The 25,293-nt window shown below is 41.0% G+C and overlaps 1 protein-coding gene across 1 annotated transcript in view; it reads right to left on the bottom strand.

Annotated features, from left to right (window-relative positions):
- Nucleotides 1-10,755, bottom strand: part of LOC139301132 (mediator of RNA polymerase II transcription subunit 13-like) — a 71,242-nt gene extending 60,487 nt beyond the window's left edge. The window contains exon 1 of the mRNA XM_070924441.1: nucleotides 10,669-10,755. Within this exon, the coding sequence (XP_070780542.1) occupies nucleotides 10,669-10,740 (72 nt within the window). The 5' untranslated portion in view covers nucleotides 10,741-10,755. The remainder of the gene's footprint in view (nucleotides 1-10,668) is intronic.
- Between the last annotated feature and the right edge of the window lie 14,538 nt (nucleotides 10,756-25,293).

Genomic DNA, 25,293 nt, shown 5'->3' with positions numbered 1-25,293 from the left:
ATGGCTCAAACAGAAAGCACTGGATAAAGTCTAAACCATGTGACTTAAACGGAAAAGAGGATCACATTTCCAGAGATTCAAAAGGTTTGTAGGTGCAAGTGACTGACAACATACATATACTGCATATTGTTTTAAGCCCAGGAGCTTTACAATGTAGAGGAAACCTCCGTTACTTAGATAGCAGCGCTGAGAGGAAAACACACTTGACATGCACTTTGCAGGAATGCTTCTGCAGACTGAAAATATTTTGCTCCTCCTGTTCTTTCTCAAAAAACTTGCGGGACCTTTTGAATGGACTTCTTGAACCTCCCAACATGTGTGTTTATGTTGTACTTCCAAGTAGGAAAGCACACACAGACATACACTCTTTTTCACACAGACATGACTCCGTACTTGTAGAGCACTTCCTTTCACTTTCATGACAAATGACCTTTGATGATTGTATACGTGAAGTGAACTACAAGAGCAATCATTAAAAATGCAAGTGTTTGTAGAAGAAGTTAAGAAAAAATAGAGGCTTGAGTTTTATTAAGGACACTTCTCTAGAAGAATTAAAGCTAATGTGAAACATTTGCATCTAAGTGGAGAGGTGCCTGGTGCTCTATCAAAGCACACGAGAACGCCATCTAAGAGAGATGCCACTTCTTTAGGAATCTCACAACAGCCTAAGAGCCTCGCAGTCTGATAGTCTGACAAAGGAGGCACTTTATGCGATTGAGAGACAGCTTGTATCAGCAGTTTTACCTACTCTGGCACAAGTGAAACACTTGTTCTGTCAGAGTGGCATAGCTTTCTCATCAACGTCAAATCTGTTCAGACACTTGACAAGCTGCCAATATTTGGGGTGTGTTCAGATCGTTTGTGATGCCTGTGAGTATTTAGATAAGCCTCGATGTCTTTATCAAGACACATGCAACACTATCCATCTCTCTTTCATTCAATGTCAAAGAACAGGGGACATTTAATTATTTCTAACAGACTCTGAGAGAGAACTGACCCAATACAACTTATCTGAAGTTTCAGCAGAAACACTTTTAAGTTACAAAAGTTACGCTTTTGATTCTATCTATGGTCTGCATTTTTCACCAATAGCCATTCAGTGTATTTAAATTGCGTATTTACCTCTCTATATATAGTAGTTAGTGGCAGAGTCTTCCATTCCCACACTTGATTCAAATAGCCTACAGGAAAGACATGTATACATGTACAGGAATACTGTTTTATCTCATTGATATCAGCCTCACTATTTACTGTTCATTCTCTCACTGTTGTCATTGAGTTGCTACTAATGCTGAGTGAACATTTCCTCCTGCTGTTAGTTCATATTCAACAGGCAAACACAGGGCAGCTTTTATTGTGAAGCAGTCACAGGAAATGACATGTGTTTGTCACCAAGGTTAGTACTGAGCACAATCGTTCGTCAAAACAAGACAACAGTCATTTAAGTATTACTTGAAACACTACTTATCAAGACAACTGTAGAGTATTTGCTGTAGTGTTAAAGCACACTTGCTGTTACCACCAGTAACCGGGATTAAAATCTTAAGGATTACAACTTTAATGACACATTCTCCTTGAACACATCAGAGCTGGCACGATGAAGCAGTTAAAAAAACAAATAAATCTAGACAAAGACAATGAAGGTTGGGCGGCTGTGCTGCTACGTCAGCTGTGAGAAGTCACCAGTTAGAAGCGCAAGTGGCAGAAATCAGAACAGGCAACGACTCCCCCTTCATCAATTAACCCACTGAAATCAAATTAACCCACAAGGAGTAGCGCTCCCCTCTGGCATTTTACACCACAAATGAAGAGCGATGCACATTACTGCACTTGTGAGGGAGCGAGAGCAACACAAAAGCACCAAACAGGTGTAGAAAGAAGGCCTCTGGGGCTGCAGACACTAAACAGATGCTTTTCCTCTGCCTTCTGCCGCCACCTTTACAAGTCCCTACAAAACAAGGGACCGTCATTTGATCTGTGTTCTGCTGTAGCATCCAGCCCTGGGAGGTGAGCAAGCCAAGCGACCTAATTAGAGCAGCGAGAGTCCCCAGGGCTGAGTGACGGATAGACCTGCCAATCACGCGGCAGAAAGCCTCCATCAAGCCATGACTTCTCACCTGACACAAAGAGATGCGGGAGGCGACAGCAGAGGAAGACCAATAAAGGCAGCGAGACATTGTGTACAGTGGCGCTGCCGCATCTAAGAGGGCTGACAAGATCCCCAGCCATTTGGCAAATAAAGCAACACAAAGCTGCAGCGTCAGGCTGCTTTTAAAGCGTTAAGGGACAGGCTAAAGCAGTGGCCCTGCTTAGCCTAAATTATTAACGTGCAAATAAATAAACCAGTCTCTGCTTTACTTGTGTCTCTGGTGTAACTTAATTAACCGTGACAAGCCACGGGGAGGGAGAAGTGAGCGAAAGACACAGACAAAGACAGAAAAACTGAGAATCACAAAGAAGGAAAAAACAGAAGACGGAGAGAAAAGTAAAAACAGTTGCTAAGCAACATACAACATCTATAGGAATTCAGCAAGGTACTCAATTTTTGAGATTTCTGTCTCCAGGGTTACAGTGGAAATATAACATTTTAAGCACTTCTGTGGTCCCTTACTTCACTCTAAAAATCACAAAGGAGCATACTGTACGTCTCTGTGTGTTGTCCCCCCGAGCAGAACTACACCTCCATTTGCTCCCTTACAGCTGGAATTCATAAACTCAAATTTGGCCGAAGATATTATCAAGCACGTCATACATGCGTCAGGAAAGTCCAGGGATTACCAGAAACAAGACATTAACATTGCAGTATAGGATTACTCACCAAGTTTCTTTCAGTGAGAGAATGAGAGAATTTAGCGCAGTAATTGTACAATTAGCGCTGCACAGAGGCTTCTGAAATGCCTACAAGTAGTTAATAGTCTGATTGTTCTTGAAATTGGGCAAATGGAGCATAAGCGGTATGAAAAATATCCCATTTGGCTTGTAATTTCCTGCATTGATTTTTTCCTCGGGGATGCCGTTTCAGATAAAATGACAGCCCTGCATAAGTCAGCATGACTTTTCCTTGTTTCATTTCACACCAGATAAACAAAATATAAAGGAGGAAAACTAGAAAGCACCAATGCCTCTGTCTCTCTGTGTGTGTGTGTGTGTGTGTGTGTGTGTGTGTGTGTTTTTGCAGGACATAGGAAGGGCCGGGCTATTAACTTCACTGTAGGTCACACCTGAACAGGTTTCAACTCGCAACTCACCTGGCTGCTGTCTGTAATCTGTAGTTTGCTTACTAAATGGGAGTGGCAGCCAATCAGAGCTTTAAAACTAGAAGTCCTCTGCAATTCTGCTAACACGTTCGACACACACTCTTATGTAATCCCGCTCTCAAGTCCTCCTCTCCTGTCCATTCACTCTTTACGACAGATACAATGGAGCCATGGCATGTTCATATCTTCGCTAACACCTCCCTGCCTAAACACTCAGCCCCATGGCTCCATGCTCACTCGGTCATGCCCGGTAAACACTCCATCAAACCTTTTTGTGTCTAACTTTTATACTGCCTCAAGTCCGTTTATTATATGAAGCAAGCCAGGACTGAAATTGAGCTGTACAAATTTTCATTAGCATCTGAAAAATCATGGGTGACTGCCTAATTCAAGATGAGAGAGAGAGCGCCGTTTGGCAGCGTGGGGAGAATCAATGCACCACAAACGGCTGTGAATCAACAGTCTGCACATAATGTGTTTGTTCTCATCAAGTACCCGTCTGATTGGTTGCAGATAATCTCTCAATGGAACATGGACACATGATAATTAGAATTTGCAACAGCACAGCAGACAACATGAATGTTTTCTCTCTCCCCTTGTTTTGTACCCCCTTTAACCTAAGTGTGCTCTAACTGCAACTGAATCCCAGCCAACCATGATATTGGCAAAGCTGTCCAGCTTGCAGAAAATATTCGCCCGGTTACAAGCAGGGCAGTATCTCCCTTTAAAGAAATTCTCTTTGTCGAGGTGCCTGGAGTCAGGTGACGGGACTGCAAACAGATTTCCCCGAGACAAAAAGGCCATAACTTTCGTGTGATGGCGCAGAGACCAGCAGCACCAGTAAAGTTTGATCTACCAGTCAGGCAACGGCGGTGCAGCTACAAACATCCAAACTGTAATACATTGGAGGAAAGTGGTGTTAATCTGCATGGAAAAACACCAGCGTTTGGGGGGGAAATGTGTCTGAGCCAGGTGGAGAGTCTCTGCTGAAGATAAGCATTTCGCTACAAGAGAGAGAACAACTAAATTCAGCAGTGGTACATTTACTCAGGCACTGTGTTTAAGTACAATTTTGAGGTACTTTGAGTATGGGTTAGGGTTAGATGCTGCTTAATGCTTCTACCCCACTACATTTATTTAACAGCTATAGTTACTAGCTCCATTATGTCTTCGCATACTGCACACACTGTAAAAGTCTCGAACCATACCAAGTGATTTTGTCTATCATTGAGTTCTAAAAGTCTTATTTTCTTAAAACAAGTAAAACAAACCAGTTTTCCCTATTTTTTCATGAATTCATTAATTTTCTAGAGTCAAGAGTAATTTTCCTTAATTACAGAGCAGTGAATGCTTTCTTTCTTCTATTAAAAACAGGTTGAAGACTCAATAACTAACTAAATATACCCTATTTATTTTCTTTGCTAAATAATCATCACCCTACAGGATAATATAAAGTATACAATTAGCTCAATCTCGACACACTACAACATTAAAACACTGCTTACAGGTTAACACTCAGGTACCATATGTAATATTAAAAGTGAGTCCTTTTACTTTTGATACCGAAGTACATTTTGGTGATAATACTTGTTTACTTTTACTTGAGCAAGATTTTGAATTGAGGTGTGTGGTATTGTTACTTTAACTTGAGTAAAAGGATCTGAATACTTCTTCCACCACAGACACTGTGACAATGATGTGGTTATTATCTATCAAGCAGCCTCTCAGTTAGTGTGCCAGCTAACTAGCTAACTTTCCAGCTATCACAAGCACTCGATGACACCGGCTACTGCCCATTCCTACCAATCCTCCTTTCCCACTCAGCCTTCTGTCGCCTCGCACACATGCAGGAACACCAGTGGGCACCGAGAATAGAACACAGCTGGCACTGCAGGGCCTACATATTTCACACTCAAGCCACCGTGCTCCAAAATACTCCTGCCCATCCCGTCCCATTTCCAGCTCCGGGACCAGCGGTGGTTCCCTCCCTCCCTCCCTCCTCCTCCTCCTCCTCCTCCCTCCTCCTCCTCCCTCCTTGCCTGTCTTTGAACCGTTCTTCACCTCTGTGGCAGGGCCCTGACAAGCCTACTGCTCAGATAAGATCCATGACTACACTCGGGAGACTTTAACAGAAAAGAGATGTGTAGTAAAAACAGAGGCACGAGTGAGGAGAAACCGTGTCTTCCTGTTCCCGACCCATAACCTGCCCTTTTTTTCTGTCAGTGGCTAACCCGTAACAACGCTCGCTGACAATGCTTTTTGAACCAAACTATTTGAGGAGCCTGTACGTCTGCGTCTGACATACAGACCGCCGTGTTCACACAGGTGGGCCACTGCCTGCTTGAGTCCTATTGCGATGACAAGGGATCCCCACAGCAGTGACAGGGGCAGATTAGTGGGAGGCGCCACACACAGTCTCAAGGTGAAGCCAGTTCTAGCTGTCAAAATTGCAAGTGAGCAGAGCCAAAAGCACAGGTTGGGCGTAGGGGGTGGACTGTTCAGTGAGAAGCAACCAGATGGAGCTGCTCCATAGGGCACGCAGCAGAAGACTGGGGGGTGATGCCTTGGAAACTTGGATTAAGCCTCTCCTTGTGTAAGAGGACGCTGCCGTGGCTTCAATGTCATCCTTAGATATCTCAACATAAACAACACCTTTATAGTTTGTACAGTTTTCTACACTGAGTGTTAAAAACTGCCAAGTACCAACAGCTGGCATCGAATGCCTACTCAGACTCACAGTGACGTTTACTTATCAGATAGCTCCTGCTTTAAAAAGATAAGTCTGCTGATAATCTATATTCTGCTTACTGTCAACAAATCCCATGAAAAGACAACAATAAATTGATCCTGCTAACAACCATTGTATGTGCAGGTTATTCACTGCGCTTTAGACCTCCATTGTTGTCTAAAAACCATTAAAAACACATCAGAGAGTCACACCTTTGACCTGGGAGACATGTTACAATGAACATGGGCACTGTTATTTATTTTGAGTCAATCCTAACTACAATACATATACAAACTATTTACAAAACATTTGCTAAAAACTACAGGGCCCAGCTCTTCTTGGAAATTGTATAGCCTTTTTAAAACTGTCAGTTAATATTTAGGAGTCTTTTGTAGAAATTTTGGTCTACAAAAGGGGTTTTGTGGGAATTGTTGACAACAACAAAAATATAGAATATCGCCAACCTTATTCTCTGCCATTTCATTAAGACAAAATTCTCTTTCAGCTGCTTGTGTTTAGGCTATAGGTTTAAGAGCTTAAAATGATATATTGGCCAATATTCCTTTTTTACCATAACATAAACCTACATTTTTGTTAGTACTGTGACATGTTACAGACATTTTACAAGTGAAAAATAAACTTGTCAAAACAATATGGCATGGCAACACTGTTAATAAATTGTGTTGGCATTACTGTACCGCAATGTCTTGTTACTTAGCAACATATTATGCACCAACACCAACATATCTCCACCAGAATTAGCTTAACATGGATTGCAGGCTTCAGTTTAAACAACACTGAAGATTTGAGAACTTCATTTGGGAACTTTGGCTTCTTCTGTTAAATGAGAAAAAAGGTATTTTGTAAAGGAAAGTTTATATTTCTCAAAGTAAGATTTTGTATCAGCACCAACACTCAGGCATCGTATCTGCACTAGTGTTGAAATATTTCAAACGATACCCAGCCCTATATAAACTCCAACTGGACCGATTCTTTGGCTCAGCAGATTGTGACACACACTTTATCCAATTGCTGCCTCTTCTTCATCCCGAAGCATCCTTGCGGTATCCACCGCCATTAATAACAAGGAAATGCAAACAGTCTATATTAAAAAGGCACCGTCCCTGATTACCTGCTTCTTCTTACAAGGCCACGGCCACTCACCTGCCATAAATCAAGGCGCTGCTGCTGTTAATGGTATTCCCTCAGCCTCGTCTCTTAGCACTTTATTTCCATGCCAGACATCATCTAGTATCATTATTATACGTGCAAGATCTCTATTGGAATACAGTTTGGCTAATGAGCACCTCTTAGTTGATCACATTAGACCTGCACTTGAGGACACTTAATTACCAATGTTGCACTCCATGCGCCTCTGTCAGGGGGACAGAGGAAGTCCTTTAATTAAGGTCTCTGCATTCTACCTATGTTTGTACAAGCCTGCGTCCTTGGGATGTAGGATGCATTCAAAGCCCAAATAAAGGCGATAAAACATGAGGTGTGTACGTGCACGCAAGTGTGGGTGGAAGATTTAGTGTGTTGCATTTTTGATACATATGTTTGTGTGAGCATGTGTGTGGGTGTTTGTTTTCGTCCCCTCTCTCTCCGTGTCGGTGCTCATGTTTGTCAACGCATCTGTGTGTATGTGTGTTTGTGTATAATATGATGGGTGTTTGAAGTTTGTCTCCTGAGTCTGAGATGGTTTACAGTGTTTACAATACACATGCACACACAAACCTGCACACACTGAGGCTTCCTGTGTCGTGAGGCTCTTAACTGTCTCCTCTTTGCGTTTTCATATTCAGGCTCAGGGACTCTGGCTCGAGTCAGTGTCAGAAGAAACCTGCCCACAGAAAGATGACTGTTTTCTCTCTCTCTCTCTCTCTCTCTCTCTCTCTCTCTCTCTCTCTCTCTCTCTCACTGTCATTACGTTCCTCCCTCTTTAATTTTCTCCCTTGCTCTGTCTCTCTCTTTCACTCTCAGTTTCTCTCTCTCTCTCTCTCTCTCGAATAGGCTGAGGCTAGCAGTCAGGAAATGCACATCAGTCATAATACTTTCCTAAAATGAAAACAGATTCCGCTGCAGTCCTTCAGTAGCGCTCTTCCCTCGCTCCTTCGGCTGAAAACATTCCTCTGTTTCTCTCCTCGTGTCCTCCACCCTAACCCTCCTTCCAGCTCAAATCTTTCCTCCCCTCTTACGAGGGGTCTCGTTTGCTTTCTGCACACAGATGGATGATCACCAGCACACACAAGACAGTTGTTTTGTGGGCTGTGTGATCGCGGCAATCTCGAGTATGTGATACCGGCCTCACAGAGCGCATGACGGTAAACTGCTGCGCCCCCATAAAGTCCCACAGTGTGGGCACTTGTGCTTTCTAAGGTACTTTTTATTGATGCAGGTTGCAATAACAGCCAGTAAATCAGTGTGAGCGACAAGGTTAGTGCATGTTCGAATGCTGTTTAACAGGCTGTTGGACCAGAGCGCTCACCGGTTAGCCACTTATGTAAGCCTATATGACTTGGAGGAAAAGGTTAAGAAATATAGAGATTATATTCCTGTCATTTTGGACCTCTAAATGACCAAGTTAAGACTTGCAACTGATGACATATGATTTAACCACTTTTTAGTCTATAAATGTCAGAAAATAGTAAAATAAGGCCCATTACAGTTTCCTGGAAACAAAGGTGACATGTATGACATCTTCAAATTGCTTGAACAATAAAAACCCCCAGACGGTATTTCATTTACAATAACAACACAGAGAAAAGCAGGAAATCCCCACATTTAACAAACTGGAACCAGTGACTGTTTGGCATTTTTCCATGACAAAAATCTCCATTGATTTTCTATTGATCGACTAATCAATCATGCAACCACTTGTTTCAGCACTAAACCAAGTAATAAGAGGTAAAACGCATGCAGAAAATCTCCACTGAGCAGTTATTCATATAAAATACATATCTCTCTGAGTCTTCTTTTGCTGGATCAATACTCACACCTGATGTGATTCACTCACTTCCAGCAGAGCTTCAGCCTCCACTTCTAAAGCTTATCGTGCACATATGTCTCATTCTCAACATCAAGATGCCATCTGCATCCCTGTGCCTGCCTCTTTGTGTCAGTCGTACCCTCTAACCAGGAATCTTGGTGTCAGTGTTTTGTTCTGTCCTGGACTTCCCTGTAGAAGCCCTGCCAGGGAGCAACCGCTGTGGCACTAGCCAGTCATAAATACTCCCAACAAGCCAGCTGATGGATGGTTCTTGAAAGGGATGTTCGCAGGGCCGGCACGATGGCCAACAACGCCACGGCAGGTGAATGAAAGCTTTCCTCCACGAGGGAACAGCCTCGACTGAGTAGCTGACAGAGACGTAATCACTGTTTCCGACTGTTACGTGTCAGACTGAGAGAATTTAAGACGTCTGATGCTGGAGTGCTGGTGCATTTATTTTAGCGTCAGTGCACAGAAATTCAAACAAGATGCTTTTGAACAGCTTAAGATACTATTTTGAATCTCCCTGTTTGCTCCCTTTAGTCACAACAACTAAAGAAACACATGAGAAGGAAGAACTGCCAGTGCTTTGTTTGAAATGTCAGACATTTCTGCAAGCTGTGTGACAACTACAAAGTTTGTTTCTTTCCTCTATCCACCCAAAAAAACCATCAAAATCCATACCAGCTTTGGTGTGACGTGCAGTGTTACAGGGGCCAGCTGCTGCTGTGGCTGGTGGACAACCTGCACGATCACCTAAAAAGCCCTCAGGATCCCTATGTTGTTGTGGTTCTCAGCAGCCTCTGCCTGAGCTCAGTCTACCACATGCCTTTCCACTTGGCTGCCTGTTGTAGTAGGACAGTTAACTCGCTGATTGCAGGATGAAAAGTGTGAAAACACACTGCTCAATCTCCTCCACCCTCAAAACCAGTGAGTTCTGCAAAAATGATACTGCCTGTGGAGCCAAAACCCCCTTTTTTTCCAGATAAACTGAGTGTGAAAGTGTTGTTTCCGCTGTGAGCCTGATACATGCTGCTGTCTGTCAAAATCTTATTAACCTTCCGCACGTTCACACAAAAATGCTCCCCAATCTTCCAATTTATAACCTGGTGAGCTGTTTTTTCTAATTGTGGATCAACACATTAAACTATTATTCTCTGGCTTTAGAAAAATCTGACGGAGGCAGCAGTACGCCTTCTCTCCAAGTTAGTTGCTTGGCAATGCCACAGAGTTCCTGCTAGATTTCCAGTGAAATGATGATTTAAAAGGGGAGGGGGGATAACGGCCAGAGCGCACTGTGCTCTTGATGGGAAAAATTAGTGTTTCTGTATTGTTTATCTGCCAAAAACAAGTACATGCCAAAAATAAATGGTCAGCTTGTTTTGGTAGCATTTGAAAATTGCATTTGAAGCTTTATGAGATCAATCAATGGACTGCAATCACATAATAAAGTGGAGTTGATTGAAGCCTCTAGGCTGAGATGTCCTATTATACCAGACTTAGTGGTGAAATATGGTGTGCTTTTCCCCCTGCACCACTAACCAGTGTTAATAATTACCTAATAACGACATTAGCAATTGGTTCACCTTTGCACGGCAGACACACATTTACGCGTGTCTCCCACAAGTCTCATGGCTTGTCGATCACAACTGGCACGCGTGTCTGTGACGAGACATGATTTATTGATACTATACCAGAGAGAAGATGTTGGAGTGGCAGTCCTCAAGGCTTGCCCCGTTAGCCACCCAATTCGCTGTTGTAGTCATAATCGTCCGCCGTTGGGGTCGTCAGCGCTGGGCATGTCGAAATCCTACATCGGTATCAAAACACCGAGCAGGGCTGACAAATCGGTTCCCTAACGAGTCTGCCAAAAAACAAGCAGGCTTATAACCTCACAAGAGGTCCAGATAATAGACGCGGGTTGGGGGCAGAGGAATGGGCGTATTCAGAAATAAGTGCAGAACGCATCCATGGAGCCCCAGCGGATATATTATAACGTTGTAATGTTAATCCAAGCGTGTGCGGGGATCAAAACATCGTTACAATCCAGGTCAGGCGATTCCAAATCTGATCATTGTCAGCGGCGGAGAGCACACACACGTATCCATTTCAATCCACGCACAGAGGAAGATCAGCCCGTTTCCATATCAGTCTTTCCGCTGATAGTTTCATCATTAAATGAGCATAATCCATGGGGGAACGACTCCTTTCTTCCGCGCCGAGGTACAGCCCCCCAAAAATGCGAAATTAAGAGTCCAAACTTCTTTTTTTAAAACAAAAATCGGACGCCGCTCTGCAAAACAATTAACTTAGAGACATTAACATGCAGGATATCTGATTCCGCCTGCTCCACGAGCTGATGCACCACTTGTGATAGTTTTCGAGAATTGCACGAGCTATTTATAGCCTTCTTTCTTACCACAACCGTTCCTCTCACAATGTAACCCAGTCCGCCTCGCGCGAACAGGCGCTGCGAGCAGGAATGTTTAATCCTTCTGTTGCTCTTCAATTCAAAACGGACCGCAGACGAGGGGTCGCCGAGAGAGAAAAGCCCCCCAGTGCTCCTCCGTGGCAGGGCGGACAAAGTCGAGCGGGTTCCCAATAACCCTGAATCATGAGTCAAACCGTTCAGACAAGAAAAAAAAAACTATTCTTACACTCCACCGCCAGGAAAACGACAAGCAGGCTTCTGTAGAAGGAGGTTTGAAAAAATCCTTCCTTCCTTTCAGTTTTTATATCATTACGAAACGTCCTCTCGCGGCCACAACAGCCTCAATCTTGCACACACACACACACACACAAAAAATATCTGACGGGATTTTTATTTATGTTATTTTAAATGCACAGTTCAGGCAAAAGTGACAGTCCTTGTCTGGCGCCGATCGTTGACATAAAGAATATGTTGCATGCTGCAGGGTTTGTCTTTCTAAACCACCACGACATGTAAAAGCGTCTCCTCCTCCTCCTCCTCCTCCTCCTCCTCGAGAAATGATGATTTGATTATTGAATTAAATCCTCAAAACATGTGCACGGTGTCCTCGGCGGCGACTCCTTCCTCATTGTTTATCTCTCGGAGATTATATTGGTAAATAAGTGTGCGTGTAGCCCGACTGTGTCATTCTCACCCTCTGTGTCTGTTTGCTTTACGCGACGCGTCGCTGTAGCATTTTTTCCCCCCTTCCGCGCACGATCGTCCAGCCCACCACGCATTGTAATGTAATGGCGGTCGGAAGCGTACTACCGAGACTCGCCTTCCCATTTGGCCAAGTTTGCGCTCACGTGATCAAAGTCTGGGATTACAGTACTGTTTAGTATCTTTGATATGCGACGCTGGAGACGGCGTGCATGTCAGCAGTCACAGGCACTCCTTTATTGTCGCACCCTTTGTTGTTACACGTTTCTTTGCTGCGGTCTGGTCATCTGTCTATTAAAAGTGCCTGAAGATTATTTTATGTGATGGGTTTTTTGTTTTGTCGTGGCTGTGTGGTGTCTTTCTGTGATGCATGTGTTACATAATGTAACTGTGTTCTCACAACAGAGGATGTGACAGAATAGAGGTCAGAATGACTTACTGAGCTCATGCTGTGTTTCATAAGAGGCATCTACTGTATGTAGGTTAGTCTTACACTCGCCAGATTCATAGCACTTGGAGCACTTGGTGGTCTTTATTATTTGGAAAAATAAAATGAATAGTTAGCGAATTATATAAAAGCAACCATATTCAAATCAAGCATTGTTTGCAGTTATCCAAACTGGTTATATCCAGGGCCGTAGCCAAGGTTTTAGAGATACTGATGTCATGATGAGGTGAAGCCCCCCAGACACCAAAAAGAAGTCTCCTTTTTTTCATATTTGGGTTAGGAGGTCAGATTAATTTAAAGCTGCACTAACCAATATTTTTATATCAACAAATGGAAGAAATGACTGTGTGTAATGTGAAAGGCATCACAACCCCACAGAGCTAAGTGGAGCACTTTACTGTTCTGGTTCAGTCTCACTTCTCACAGCAACCTTGTTTTTCTCCTCCACAGCAGGCAGCTGCTTTCAGTGATAAAGCTCCACAAACCCACTGTACTCTACCTGCTCAGCACCAAATGGCAGACAAACAAAGTTAACGACTGGCTGGTGAGCATAGTAAAGCATTTAGCTGCTAAAGAGATGTGTCTTGGTGGCCAGAAATACCAGAAAATAGAATATTTCAGTGTTTACTGCTTTTTGTGCTGCCCCCAAGTGGCCAAAAAAATAATGTAATGCAGGTTTAAATGGAGCAGTTTCAAGCAAATTCCTCTCAAAATCAACAATTGCTTATAAACTCAAGTCTAACTCACCTGTCTTAGAACGTTATTCCTATTTTCCCTGTAACTAAATCACCAGATTACAGAGTTCCAGGGAATTATTAGGAAATTACGGGCTATGAAATAAACCATTACATTTATTTCCCAACATAAAATGCAGGTGGAGAAATGCTGTATTTTTATTTATTTATTTTGTTAGTCTAGAATTAATTACGTTTAATTACTGGTACTGGTCTAAAAAAGTTTTAAAAAAGCACTACATGTGAGGTTTTAACTGTAAGATTTAAATTTATAATCGTAACTTCACACTGATTTGAATTACAACTTACATGTTTACAACAAACATGTTATTTGATCCAGTCATGTGAAATACATTGTTATATTTGCGTAGACACATTGTTGGAGGTTTTGTTTACACCGTCTATAAAAGTGTGCTTCAGTTGTTCTTTCTGTTCTCTGAGATAGCAGGTGGTGCCCTTTGAGGCTGAAGAACAAAAGATTATTAATATAGCCACAGTTTCCTGAGGTAGACGGAGGAGGCCATCCAGGAGTCAATGCATCAAATATTTGTGTCATTATTAATAATGTATTGGATATTATATATATATATATATATATGTATTGGATATTATATATATATATATATATATATGTATTGGATATTATATATATATATGTATATGCTCTACATATGCTTGGATTTTCTTTATGTTTGGGTTACAAAGGCTTCTGGTTTTAGCTTCAAACTCTACATTTCCTTACAGATGTTAACTTGATAGGGACTGTTTTCCTGGACTACAACGACTATAATACTACAGACTGTTTTATCTCAAATATAATTTTAGTCATGAATGAACAGGAAAATGAATAGTCAATAGCTGCAGACCTTTGCACATGGATCCTCCTCGAGGTCTTTAAAAAGATTCAATAGTTGGTTTATTCAGTCAATAAGCTTTTTATTCTTCAATCACATTGCCCCTCACAGAAAAATAAAATATATCACATTGAACTGAATGGACTTTTTCATTTGCAGTCATAAAAGTGCAATGATTTTTAAATGCACACACCTAGCCCTTCATCCTATTATCAGGCTCTCTTACCGGGGATTTATTTTGCACGTCAGTGTGACTGCATGAAGAGTCAGCTGAGATGATGTTTAAGACTGCACTAATTACAGACTAATGGGAAGTTTCTCCTATCTCCCAATGGAAACACTGAGCTCAGTCAGTCTGTACATATAAAAGGAGTGCTCTCTTGAAGTGAGACGTGGTCTTTAGAGCAGCAGCAGCAGCAACGGTGGTGAGGTGTCATCAGTGTGTCAGAGCTGCTGGATGATCTAAGGATGCAGCCTAAAGGTTAGACAGGAGAGGAAACAAATAATGTAAAGGCAGTTGATATGCAAACAGTTGTTTAGCTAATTACTGACAACAAAGACTATGAGCCATTGTTCACCTGACTGATATATAATGATTATTAACTATTATTAGTTTAAGCGCAAGAGACATCATAGTCGGGTAAATACATGTCGTAGGATTTTTATTTTTATGTTGCAGCATTGGGGGAGACGTAAACATCAACCCATCGTCATGTGAAGTGTATAAACAGATGCACAGTGACAGTAGTTTTATTTCTGTTTTATAATTTATAGGCTGTTCCAGGCTGAATTTCTATATGTGAGGGATGTTACCTCAAAGTGTAAATCTAACGGAGCTATTTATAGACAACTGTTTTTTTTCATTTGCTGCCATACATCTCTAGAAAAGATCATCATATAGTGACATATCCAATCCATTATGATATAAGTACACTTTTGACATTAATCACTTCATACAGCTTTATGTATTTGGCAATATGTACCAGCTTGCAGCTTGCAGCTGGTACATGTTGCCACAGAGAGGGAGCCTTTAGTCCAGTGATTCCTCTTATATCTGAAAAGCAGAGGGGAGAAAAGATATGAATCAGATGGATGAGCGAGGGCTTAGCCTGGCGGTTATTGATCCCTTTGCTCCAGGAATGATCCAGAACTCATTTGAGACCTTTTTTTCTCCCCCCTTTCGTTCAATACATCCTTAAAGGCTTTCAAAAGACTCTCGCACACAGTTTGACACACTTGGTGCGGAGCTGATGGGATGAGATGCTATCAGTTTGAATAAATCTATTTCAATATGCCACACATTTCCCCTCATCAGGCTCCCACTGACTTGATCTGTGTGTGAGGAGAAAAGATGCATTACTGGTCTGATTAAAGATAATGTGTTTGTCTAGACAATGTGTTCAGACTTGTTTGGGATGGAGTGGATAGGCATTTGTGTGTATGTGTGTAGGCGTGTGTGTGTGTTTAATGTATGGTATTTGTGGATCTTTCAATTATTCTCCTACCGTATAAACTGACAAGGTGCAGTAAACTATGAACATGTACTCACATGAATATATGCAGACGTATATATATGTAAGTGGCACAAGTCTGAAACACGTAAAATATGTTATTTACTGTTTTAATAGTTCTCCTGTAAATGCTTCACTTTCTTAAAGCTTTGGTTAGTCTCTTTGTCCTTTAAAAAACATTTGTCAATTATGCAATAAACCTATGAGTCAGAATTGAAACTGGGACCTGATAGAAGTGACAAAAAAGAAAACAGAGTTTTCCATCGTTTTTGTTGTTTTTTAAAGCCCCTGAAAACTTGGTTACACATAAATATTTCTCTCTGATATTAAATATTCATGATTAAAGCAACAATAAAAGCAAAAGTTTTGGGGAAAAAACATCCTTAGGCATTATTTATTAACAGTTTAACTCTTAATAAAAAATCAGTTAATCAGCAAGTTGCATTTAGTCAAACTTAGTGGAGATTTACTGTAGACATGACATCACTACATTAAAACAGCAAACTAGTTCTTATGTCGCTAGAGATGAGAGATTACTACATACTTGCACAGAGTAAATGCCAGGTGTACAGTAACTGTTGCGTAGCTAACTGACAAAGCTATCGTTAGCTTGCTAATATATTAAGCGTTTAGAGTCAAGAGTAAAAGACGCATCAGATGTGACACTTTATTGAAATGATGTTTAAGACTGCGTAGATTACATTTCACAAAAACAACACAATATACATGGAATTACAAAACATTACAGCAATATTGTTAGACTAGCTAAATGACCAAATAGCGTCGGTTAGGTTAACATAATTATATATTTGAATGTATTGAACTCTGACACACATATTTATCCATGTTGCATATGTGAGTAAAACGAAGTAATACATATTTACAAAGAATTGGCAGGGATTTTAATATTGTTTGGCCTCCTAAAACTGTTTGTGAGTACATAGTTGATTGCTTTTGATTTGATTTTTTCCTAGCCACCAAATTATACATTACTAAAGTCTTTACTAGCTAAAACATTCCTTAAGTTTAACAGGTGCAACCTGATTTAGTCACAAGTCTAAAACTAGCTAGTAGCTGCTCAGAAGCTACACACAAACTTAAGTAATGAATTTACGAATAGCTGGTGCAACCCAATCCAGGACTCTCTGGGTGTGGTTTGACCAGATTTGATTCATCATTTTGACTCAAATCCTGATTGGTGCACGGCCGCACATGACATTACCTTTTTCTAACAGAGCCCCACCTACTTCAAGCTGGTGTGAAGAGAACAGACAAAAGAAAAAACACAAAAATCTTTCATATAAAATAACAAAACCTGTTCCAAATCTGGCAGATATTTGTGTCATCTTGTTTGGTCCCATAGCTCATAGTAAGAAGCTGATTGAAAAAAGAGATTTTCAGGGTCTTTAAAACATAACAAATAGGTCATGAAGACAAACACTGCTTCTACATGTGTTTCTAAATGTTTTGTATACAGCTAACTGTTGGAGTGCTCATTATTAATTTAGGACGAACATATTGCGAGGGATTCTGCTTGCATGGACATCAAAGGGGGTTTATCATTCATGCCCATAGAGGAATGTGTATCTTTTAAGAACAAGCAGTGGCCTCGCAGTATCTTCATTAGTGATTGATGGATCACCGTACTCTAAGTTAACACACACACCTAGCAGCAAATTCTCTCCATAAAATCAGAGAGTTTCTTCTCTCTTTCGCAGCTCCAATACCTCTCTGGCATTTCCTGGAGCGCGGAGAGTCTGGCTGAGAAGAATAGATGGTGTGCATTATAATGAACATGGGCTGACACCGCCTCATCCATCATTCCACCCAGGGAAATTATAGCAGCGCCAGAGAGAGAGAGGGAGAGAGAGAGAGACTTTAAATCAAAGAGCGTCTATAGGTCTAACTCTTCTTAGACTGTCATCAGCTCATTGTTGTTTTTTAACTGCCCAGTCCACTTCTGATTTTGCTCTCAGAAGGAGAACTGTGGGTCTCCCTGTCAGCTTACTGTATACCCACTGTAAATCTCTTAATGTATGTTACATTGAATATGCTTCTGTCTGTTTATACTTATATACTTGTTTTGTGTCTATCTACACAAGGTCGGACTGCGTTCTTTTCTTTTCACATAACTGGGCGATTATTTTGATTATTCATTGATAGGAGATAGTGAAAAATGGCCTTCGCAAGTTCCCTGAGCCCAAGGTGACATCTTCTTTTGTCCAACCAACATTCTAAAATCCAAAGGTATTCAATTTACAATGATGTAAAACAACAAAACAGCAAATCCTGACATTTAAGAAGCTGGAACCAGTGCATTTTTTCATTTGTATTTAAATACTGTATATTGGCAACTATTGGATGGATTGCCGTCAAATTTGATACAATCATGGTCTCCAGAGGATGACAAAACTTTGATCCCCTGACCTTTCATGTAGCACCATTATCAGATAAACATTTGATAAAAAAGCGAATGACATTCCCATCAGCCTCAGCTGTACTTTGTGTTTAGTGCTAATTAATAAATGTTAGCATGCTAACATGCTAAACTAAGACGATGAACATTGTAAACATTATACCTGCTTAGCATAAGCATGTTGCCTTCTTAATTGTGAACACGTTAGCATGCTAGTTAGTTAGCATTTAGCTCAAAGCAATGCTGTGCCTGCAGCTTCACAGAAACGCTACCTTCTTTCTTCCTTCTTCTCATCTTAATTAATAAACTACTTAAACAGATATTTAATTATCAAAAATCCTGTCGAATAATTTTCTGTTGAGTGACTAATTGAATTGTTTTAACACTGAATTCAGATTTGCTCACTACAATCTAGTACATCACATATTTTAATATGTTGCTGTTTTCTTTTGCCTGTTCTGCCTTGTGATGCTAGATGTTCCCTCCGTCTGTACTTTGCTGCTAATGACTTTAGTGTCTGTCTGTTGGCAAAGGATGCACTCAACTGACCGTGATCCTCTCTCTCCTGTGAGCCCACTAGACCCAGTATAATTCATCCTCATACTGGTTCGGCTCCTGTGTCATTTTATGCACATTTATCAACATGCAGAAGATTTGTTTCTGGGCACTGACGCACAATAGAGTTACACTGAGCGCTCTTGTGCTTTTTGGGCTTTTTAATTAGTCTTGTTATATCAAAGGACACTCTGGAGGTGACAGTGTGTTTGTGTACCTGCTCCTGTATGTGTGTGTGTGCGTGTGTGTCTCTGCTTCTGAGTGATTCACTCAAGCACTGTGAAGACTGTTGTAATGGTGTTTCCGCAGCATATTGATTTCACGATGAGCAGACAATGTCTTTGTGAGATTACTCGAGAGATGGGAAATTAGATGTTATCTCATAACAACAGAAGATGAGGAATCATATGGTATGTTATCTGATTTTGAAATTATGTCAAGCTGTCAAACCCACTGATACACAGATGACGCGTGTGCTGCAAGCCTCCTCTTACGTTTCAGACAGGGATGATTACCACAGATATGCTGTAACTAGTAAATCAAGTGCAAGATGGGAAACAAAATATAGATTTTAATTTAAATTGCAAATAGCAGCTTAAAGTTATGCAGCGTAGGAGGTAGCCTGAAGGTTAGAGCAAGGCCTTTAATCCCCTGTTGCCCCAGTAAACCTCCTCTGTGGCCACTATAGAACTGGTTGTATTGCATATTTCAACCTGCAAGTAGAAGAATATAGCCCAAGCCGTGTGCTGGGCTTTCATGTAGAAATATTACCACAGATAGTGTGCTTTAAGTGACCAGCCAGCATTTCCACTTGGCTGCACCCTCTGATGCCACCTGAACAGAATTCAGCAGGAGCCTTCAAGCTCCTCATACATAATGTATTGCAGAAGGTCTGCTCAGTTTTCATGTTCTCCTAATTCATTTCACAAAGAGAGAGAGAGAAAGAGAGAGAGAGCTCTGTCAGCATGCAGAGCATACAGTCACACTGTACACTGTCTATAATCAGGAATCACAGCTGACCGTTTCTTTGTTGAAACAAGCACTGTCATGTTGCTTTTTGTTTGGTTTGAATCCTTATTAAGCCAATACATATTGATCCACATGAATCTGAATTATTCCTGGTGTCATTCTGTCAATATAAAAGTCCTGATTTACCCAGGTATATTTGCAAAGATGGTCTTAAAGAGTACTGGTTGTTTTGTTATAATATAATTTAATTTTACTTATTTGTATGTCTTTTGTGCTGATTATTATAATGTTTGACCCTGCATTTTTAGTTTAGTTTATTTTTATCGTCTTTTTAACACATTTTAATTGATGGTATGAGTTTGATGCTTGCCTTTCTTTTCTAAAGACATTTGAAAATAAATCACTAACTACAATACCAATAATGTGCTAATTTTACCCCATTCCAGACTTAAGAACTTGATCAAATACGGGTAACAGCATAATGTGGCAGAGTTCTCCATGCTCTTTGTTTCAGAAACAGAAACGGATATTTATTAGTTTAATGCTCAGTGACACGGCTCTGGCCTTGCCCTTCATTTTTTATGTCGCCTTCCCCTTATTTCTTTTGTGGCGTGATTTGATGTGCTGTGATTGTCTTTTGTTTCTCTTTTGCTCACAGCATAAAATCATTCATGAAAATCAATCCAAACATAGCCCGCTCTTCAGTTTCTCAAAACGTAGCCTTCTCCTGACCTCAATAAATCGACCAGAGAGCGTCAAACATTTCAGTTAGTGCCCTTAAAGTGGCCTTTCCACAAACATAGTCCTTCACTAAAGGGGGGCACTGAGAGCTGTGTGTGTGTGTGTGTGTGTGTGTGTGTGTGTGTGTGTGTGAGAGGGAGAGAGAGAGAGAGAGAGAGAGAGAGAGGAGTAAGAGCATTGTAGTAACCACCATTGTAGCATAATAAAATTATGGCCCATTACTAATGATTGTGTCTGATCATTTTAGTTTATGTTATTTTAGGGGGAGGGAACCTGTTCAGTATGCCCTTTATCTGAGAGGAAAATGAAAGAACAAAGTCAAGACGTCAAATGAAAATGATATCTAGTTGCTGATGCTTTTATGTTTGTGAGTTATGAGTAATTATTTTTAGCCTGGCTAGTGCTGTAGCTCTAGGGATGGCAATGTTGGTGCCCAGAAGATGATGACTTTGGTGATCCTCTGACACTTGGTAAAGGGCTTCACTTATCCTGTCAAATATCTCAACATCCTCAGGATAGATTGACACCTAATTTTGTACCAACATTCATGGTTCCCAGTGGATGAATCCTGATGACTTTGGTGCGTGAGATATCTCAACAATTATTGGATGGATTACCAGGACATTTGGTACAGACATGCATGTCCCCCTCAGGATGAATTCTAATAATTTTGGCGATCCCTTAATTTTTTATCAAAATTTGTCCAATACTTTGGGCTATGACTAAATACCCGCAAAAACATATTGACATTCCCAGAAGCCTCAGCTCTACTTTGTGTTTATTACTAATGAGCAAATGTTAGCATGCTAACACGCTAAACTAAGTTGGTGAACATGATAAATATACCTGCCAAACAGAAATATGTTAGCTTTGTGTGAGAATGTTATGCACACTGACGTTAGCATTTAGGTCAAAGCATTCCTTTGCACAACCTCACATACAACCTCACAGAGCAGCTAGCATGGCTGTAGACTCTCATCTTGTTTACTTTCTGATAAAGTACTTTGGTGATCTCCAGAAATCACTCTAAAGAGGGGTGATCCATCGTCTTCTTTCCAACCATGCATGCATTTTTTATACCTGGTTATCCTGTCCGGTTCAGGGTTGGTTCGGTTCATCCCCCTGTGACCACGATGGGATAGGTCCTTGGGGCTGGTAAGAGGCCTCTCCATTCCTCAGTATCCCATTGTAACCGCCAAAAACCTCTGCACCCAGTGCCACATTGGTCTAGTGGCATCACTTATCCACAGTATTCATTTATGGCAGCCACAGCTTTACCTCCCTTTCACCTGCTGCAGTTTTTGCACGGTCCTCTCGAGTATCCTCAGCCAGCAGATATTATCTGATCTCAGTTTGTAATCCAAACATAGCACAAAAGCAGTGAAGAAATCAGAGCTCTGTTTTCTCTATTGAATCACCTTTTAGCACCTGTTCCTTTAGCGGGTCAGGTGCCTTTGAAAGGGCAGGTGCTTGAGAGAAACAATGGAGACTAAAGTCTCAGAGCCAAGTTTGTGGAGCCATTGTTATAATGCAGCAGCCTTCATTGCTAATACAGGATTACACTTTGTTTGTTAATATAAAATGTGGAGCAGCATAGAAGGCTTTACATGTTAATCTATCACTCTGAACACACAGAGTTAAATGAATCATAATATTAGCTAGGATCACAACATTCATTTTTTTAAAGTCTGGAAACCCAAACAAGGCAACTCAAAGGAGAGCTCCAGTTAAACGCCACGCTCCTCCACTTTGTACTTATATGGACCTTACTGTTAAAGCAAGAAAAGAGGCTTACAACCAACATTATGAAAAGAAATTAAGGCATGACATGACTTTCTCTGTGTTCAAAACACATTTGATGGAACAGAATAATGCATATAAGCCCAGACAGCAAATCCCAGGGAAAATAATTTCAACATAACCTTGAAGCAAAACCAAATATGCATACAGACATCAAAATATGTACCTTTTCGCGCAGCTTCTCTATATTTGACATGATGTATTAGGCAGAGCTTTTTTCTTTTTATTGGACTCTTTGGGTTCAGTTTATTTTCAATACATAATCCAGTTTTGTGTTAGTTTGTGAAAGAAAATCACATTTTGTTATATTGTGGCAAATAAATTGCTCATTTTTAATTTTTCAAATGACATCATGCTCCGTGATGTAATTACACACCTTTTCCAAACTGTTTTGGTCCAGTGTGTGCTTAGTATTTATATCTGAATTCTATCTGAAATGCACACATTGCAAACTACAATGTAAGCCCACAAACTGTATATAGAATAAGGCAAGAGTGACATATTTGTGTTTGCTTGTCCTGAGTGAAGGCTTGTTTTTCTGCATCTGGCTGTGTGGAAATCAGTGTGGGTTGTGGGGGTGGAGGCAATTGAAAGCCTGGGAATTCCTGAAAAAAAAAGCAGCGAGACGAGTGAGAAGGAGAGAGGGAGGTCTTTTGGCCACTTGTGGCCTTCACAACCCAGGCACAAATCATAGAGGGACATGGCAATCTGAGTGACAGATGAACAATGGTCCCATTTTCCAACCCCCTGTGAACAGGCCCATCCATCACGGGAGGGGAGATTAATTCAATTCATCAGCTTTTTGTCTCCTTGGGCCCCCTAATGCCACCTGATATTGCTCAAGGGGGACTTATAAATGTTTGTGGATTTGATCTGAGCCTGCTTGCTTGACATTGAATTAAAACATTACTCTTTACTCTTAGCAGTACACTGGTTTTGCCAACAGTCTGCCTGCCAATTCTGACTCTGATCAAGATTAATTCTTATGAAGAGGAAAATGTTTGCCAAAGGCAGCGAACAACAACATAAACCAGAGTTTGCAAAGTGAGAAGAGCTTTGGTGACATGGGGGGCTGGTGGCTACAGAGGGAAATAGAGGTCCTGTAAATGTTTTATAGAAAAAGCTTTTAATGAAAAGGCTGAATCATCTGATTTAACTTTTACTTAAATTATATCAAGACACAGAAGATACAGACACCTTTAAGACTGTTAGACACTGTCAAAGGCTATTCACACAAAGAACGATCTACGTCGCTTTGTTCAACAAGCTTGGGCAGTTTTCTCTCTGTTGGCCAACAAAAGAACATGCTGTTTCTAAATATCTAGCAGAAATATTAATGATGTGGTAATTGGCCAGAGATCTACTGATTAGCTTAGATAATTAATCCAAAGTTACATTTTATCATCAAAGCTATGCTCTCAAATACATACATAAAGGACCTAAAGCCTAAGGGTTAAGGTCATAAAATGTATGCTGGTAACCTCAGATCAGTGAGCCAAGACAGGAGGCCAAAGCCAAGGGGCCAGTCCACTGGCGTCATATTAAAAAAATATGTATAAACTTACTGTATAGTGAAAAACAGGTCTTACAAATGTGCAGAGCTGCAGTCTAGTCAAGTGAATAGGTGGAGCATGGCACAAACATAATGTTAGTGATGACCTCTAGTGGCCATTACAGTAACTGAATAAAAGACTTGTCTGAAATATAAGAAGCTGCTTAAAGAAAGTCAAACTAAAGCAACATCCAGCATGTTTATTTCTAATTTAGATTTTTTTTTTTTTTTTTTTTTTTTTTTTAAATGGTTACAAGATTTAAGAGTTGCTTAATTTGTGAGTGAGCCTCCACTCCACACAAAGTCACCACATATAATTTACAGTCCCATTTCGCTCACACTCCAAGGACTCAATGCTCAAAAAACAAAAAAACAAAGTGAGACTTCTTGAATGGTTTCTACACAAAGTTCATTTTATTTTAAGCATAACCTTCCTTCTGAGGCTGATAATGAATCCTGCCTCCTCTCCAGACACACATGTAATAGGCCATGCTCACAGATCCCACTATAGACACCAGCAGGATGGCTGCTACCAGGACGATCTTCCACACTGTCGATTCTTCTCCTTCAACTGAATCTAACAGGCAACAAAGAAGACCAACAACAACAGAGCACTCAGTGAACATAGGCTGGAATGGGCAGGGCATGTTGCAGGCATGCTCTGGATTATAAATGCGCTACTGTTGGCAGCCCACCTTGTTCCTTCAGAACATATGGCTCTGGAGTAGTCAGCAAGGTCTGGTCCTCCGCCGTCACCAGTTCAACAACTTCTGGTGGGCTCGCAGGCCATATTCTCCCCTCTACTGCTGGTCCGACAGCATCTTCGTACTGTGGATTCTCATCAGTGATAATCCAGTGGCCCTGGATGTATCGAGGAATGCCTATAAATATGTCAGGAGTGTGGTACAGAGGGATGGCAGGAGAACAGCTGCAGTCATTTCAGCAGGATCATTCAATAATACAATTTAACCAAATTGATCAAACCTTCAGCCAACAGAAGATGAATATTACAGTTTTCTTCTTACCTGACTGACCAGTTGATGGGGCCAAAAGAGCCAAGAACACAAGATTAAGAACAAACATGACTGTGCCTACCAGTGCTCGGACTTCCTTAGCCTTTTATGTGGGAACTTCATCTACAGAATTGGCATCAGGTGTGGCCTCCCGACTCAATCAGGATAAATTACTGCAACTGGGCTCTCCAGTCGCCTGTTCAGATGTGGTTTTGAGTGCTTCCATTTCATTGGTTAAACCGTCCCTTGAGTTACACCTCTTTCATCTGAGAGTGACGGTAGGTTAACTCAGGAAGTGGAAACTGTGCCTGCACAAAGAACAAGTTGTTATGCTGCCACTTGAAATCACACTGCAGAAAGGTTGTTCTTAAAGGAAGGCTTTGATGCAGACTGCGTTTAGATAATGCTGAAATATTCTTCACAAAACTGAGCTGCCAATCTTCATTTCCTAAAGCTACAGGATGGTTCTGCCTTGCTTAATATTTGTATTGTAAGAAGATGATAACTAACTGTATTACCATTCATTAATGAAACAGGCCAATCAAACAGATGTTTTATACAATGATTTGTGATGATGGAAAAACCACACATAC

Source organism: Enoplosus armatus, chromosome 18 (genome assembly GCF_043641665.1).
Source record: "Enoplosus armatus isolate fEnoArm2 chromosome 18, fEnoArm2.hap1, whole genome shotgun sequence".
Taxonomy (NCBI): domain Eukaryota; kingdom Metazoa; phylum Chordata; class Actinopteri; order Centrarchiformes; family Enoplosidae; genus Enoplosus; species Enoplosus armatus.
The sequence above is the reverse complement of the archived record's forward strand: the minus strand, read 5'-3'. Positions and strand labels throughout refer to the sequence as shown.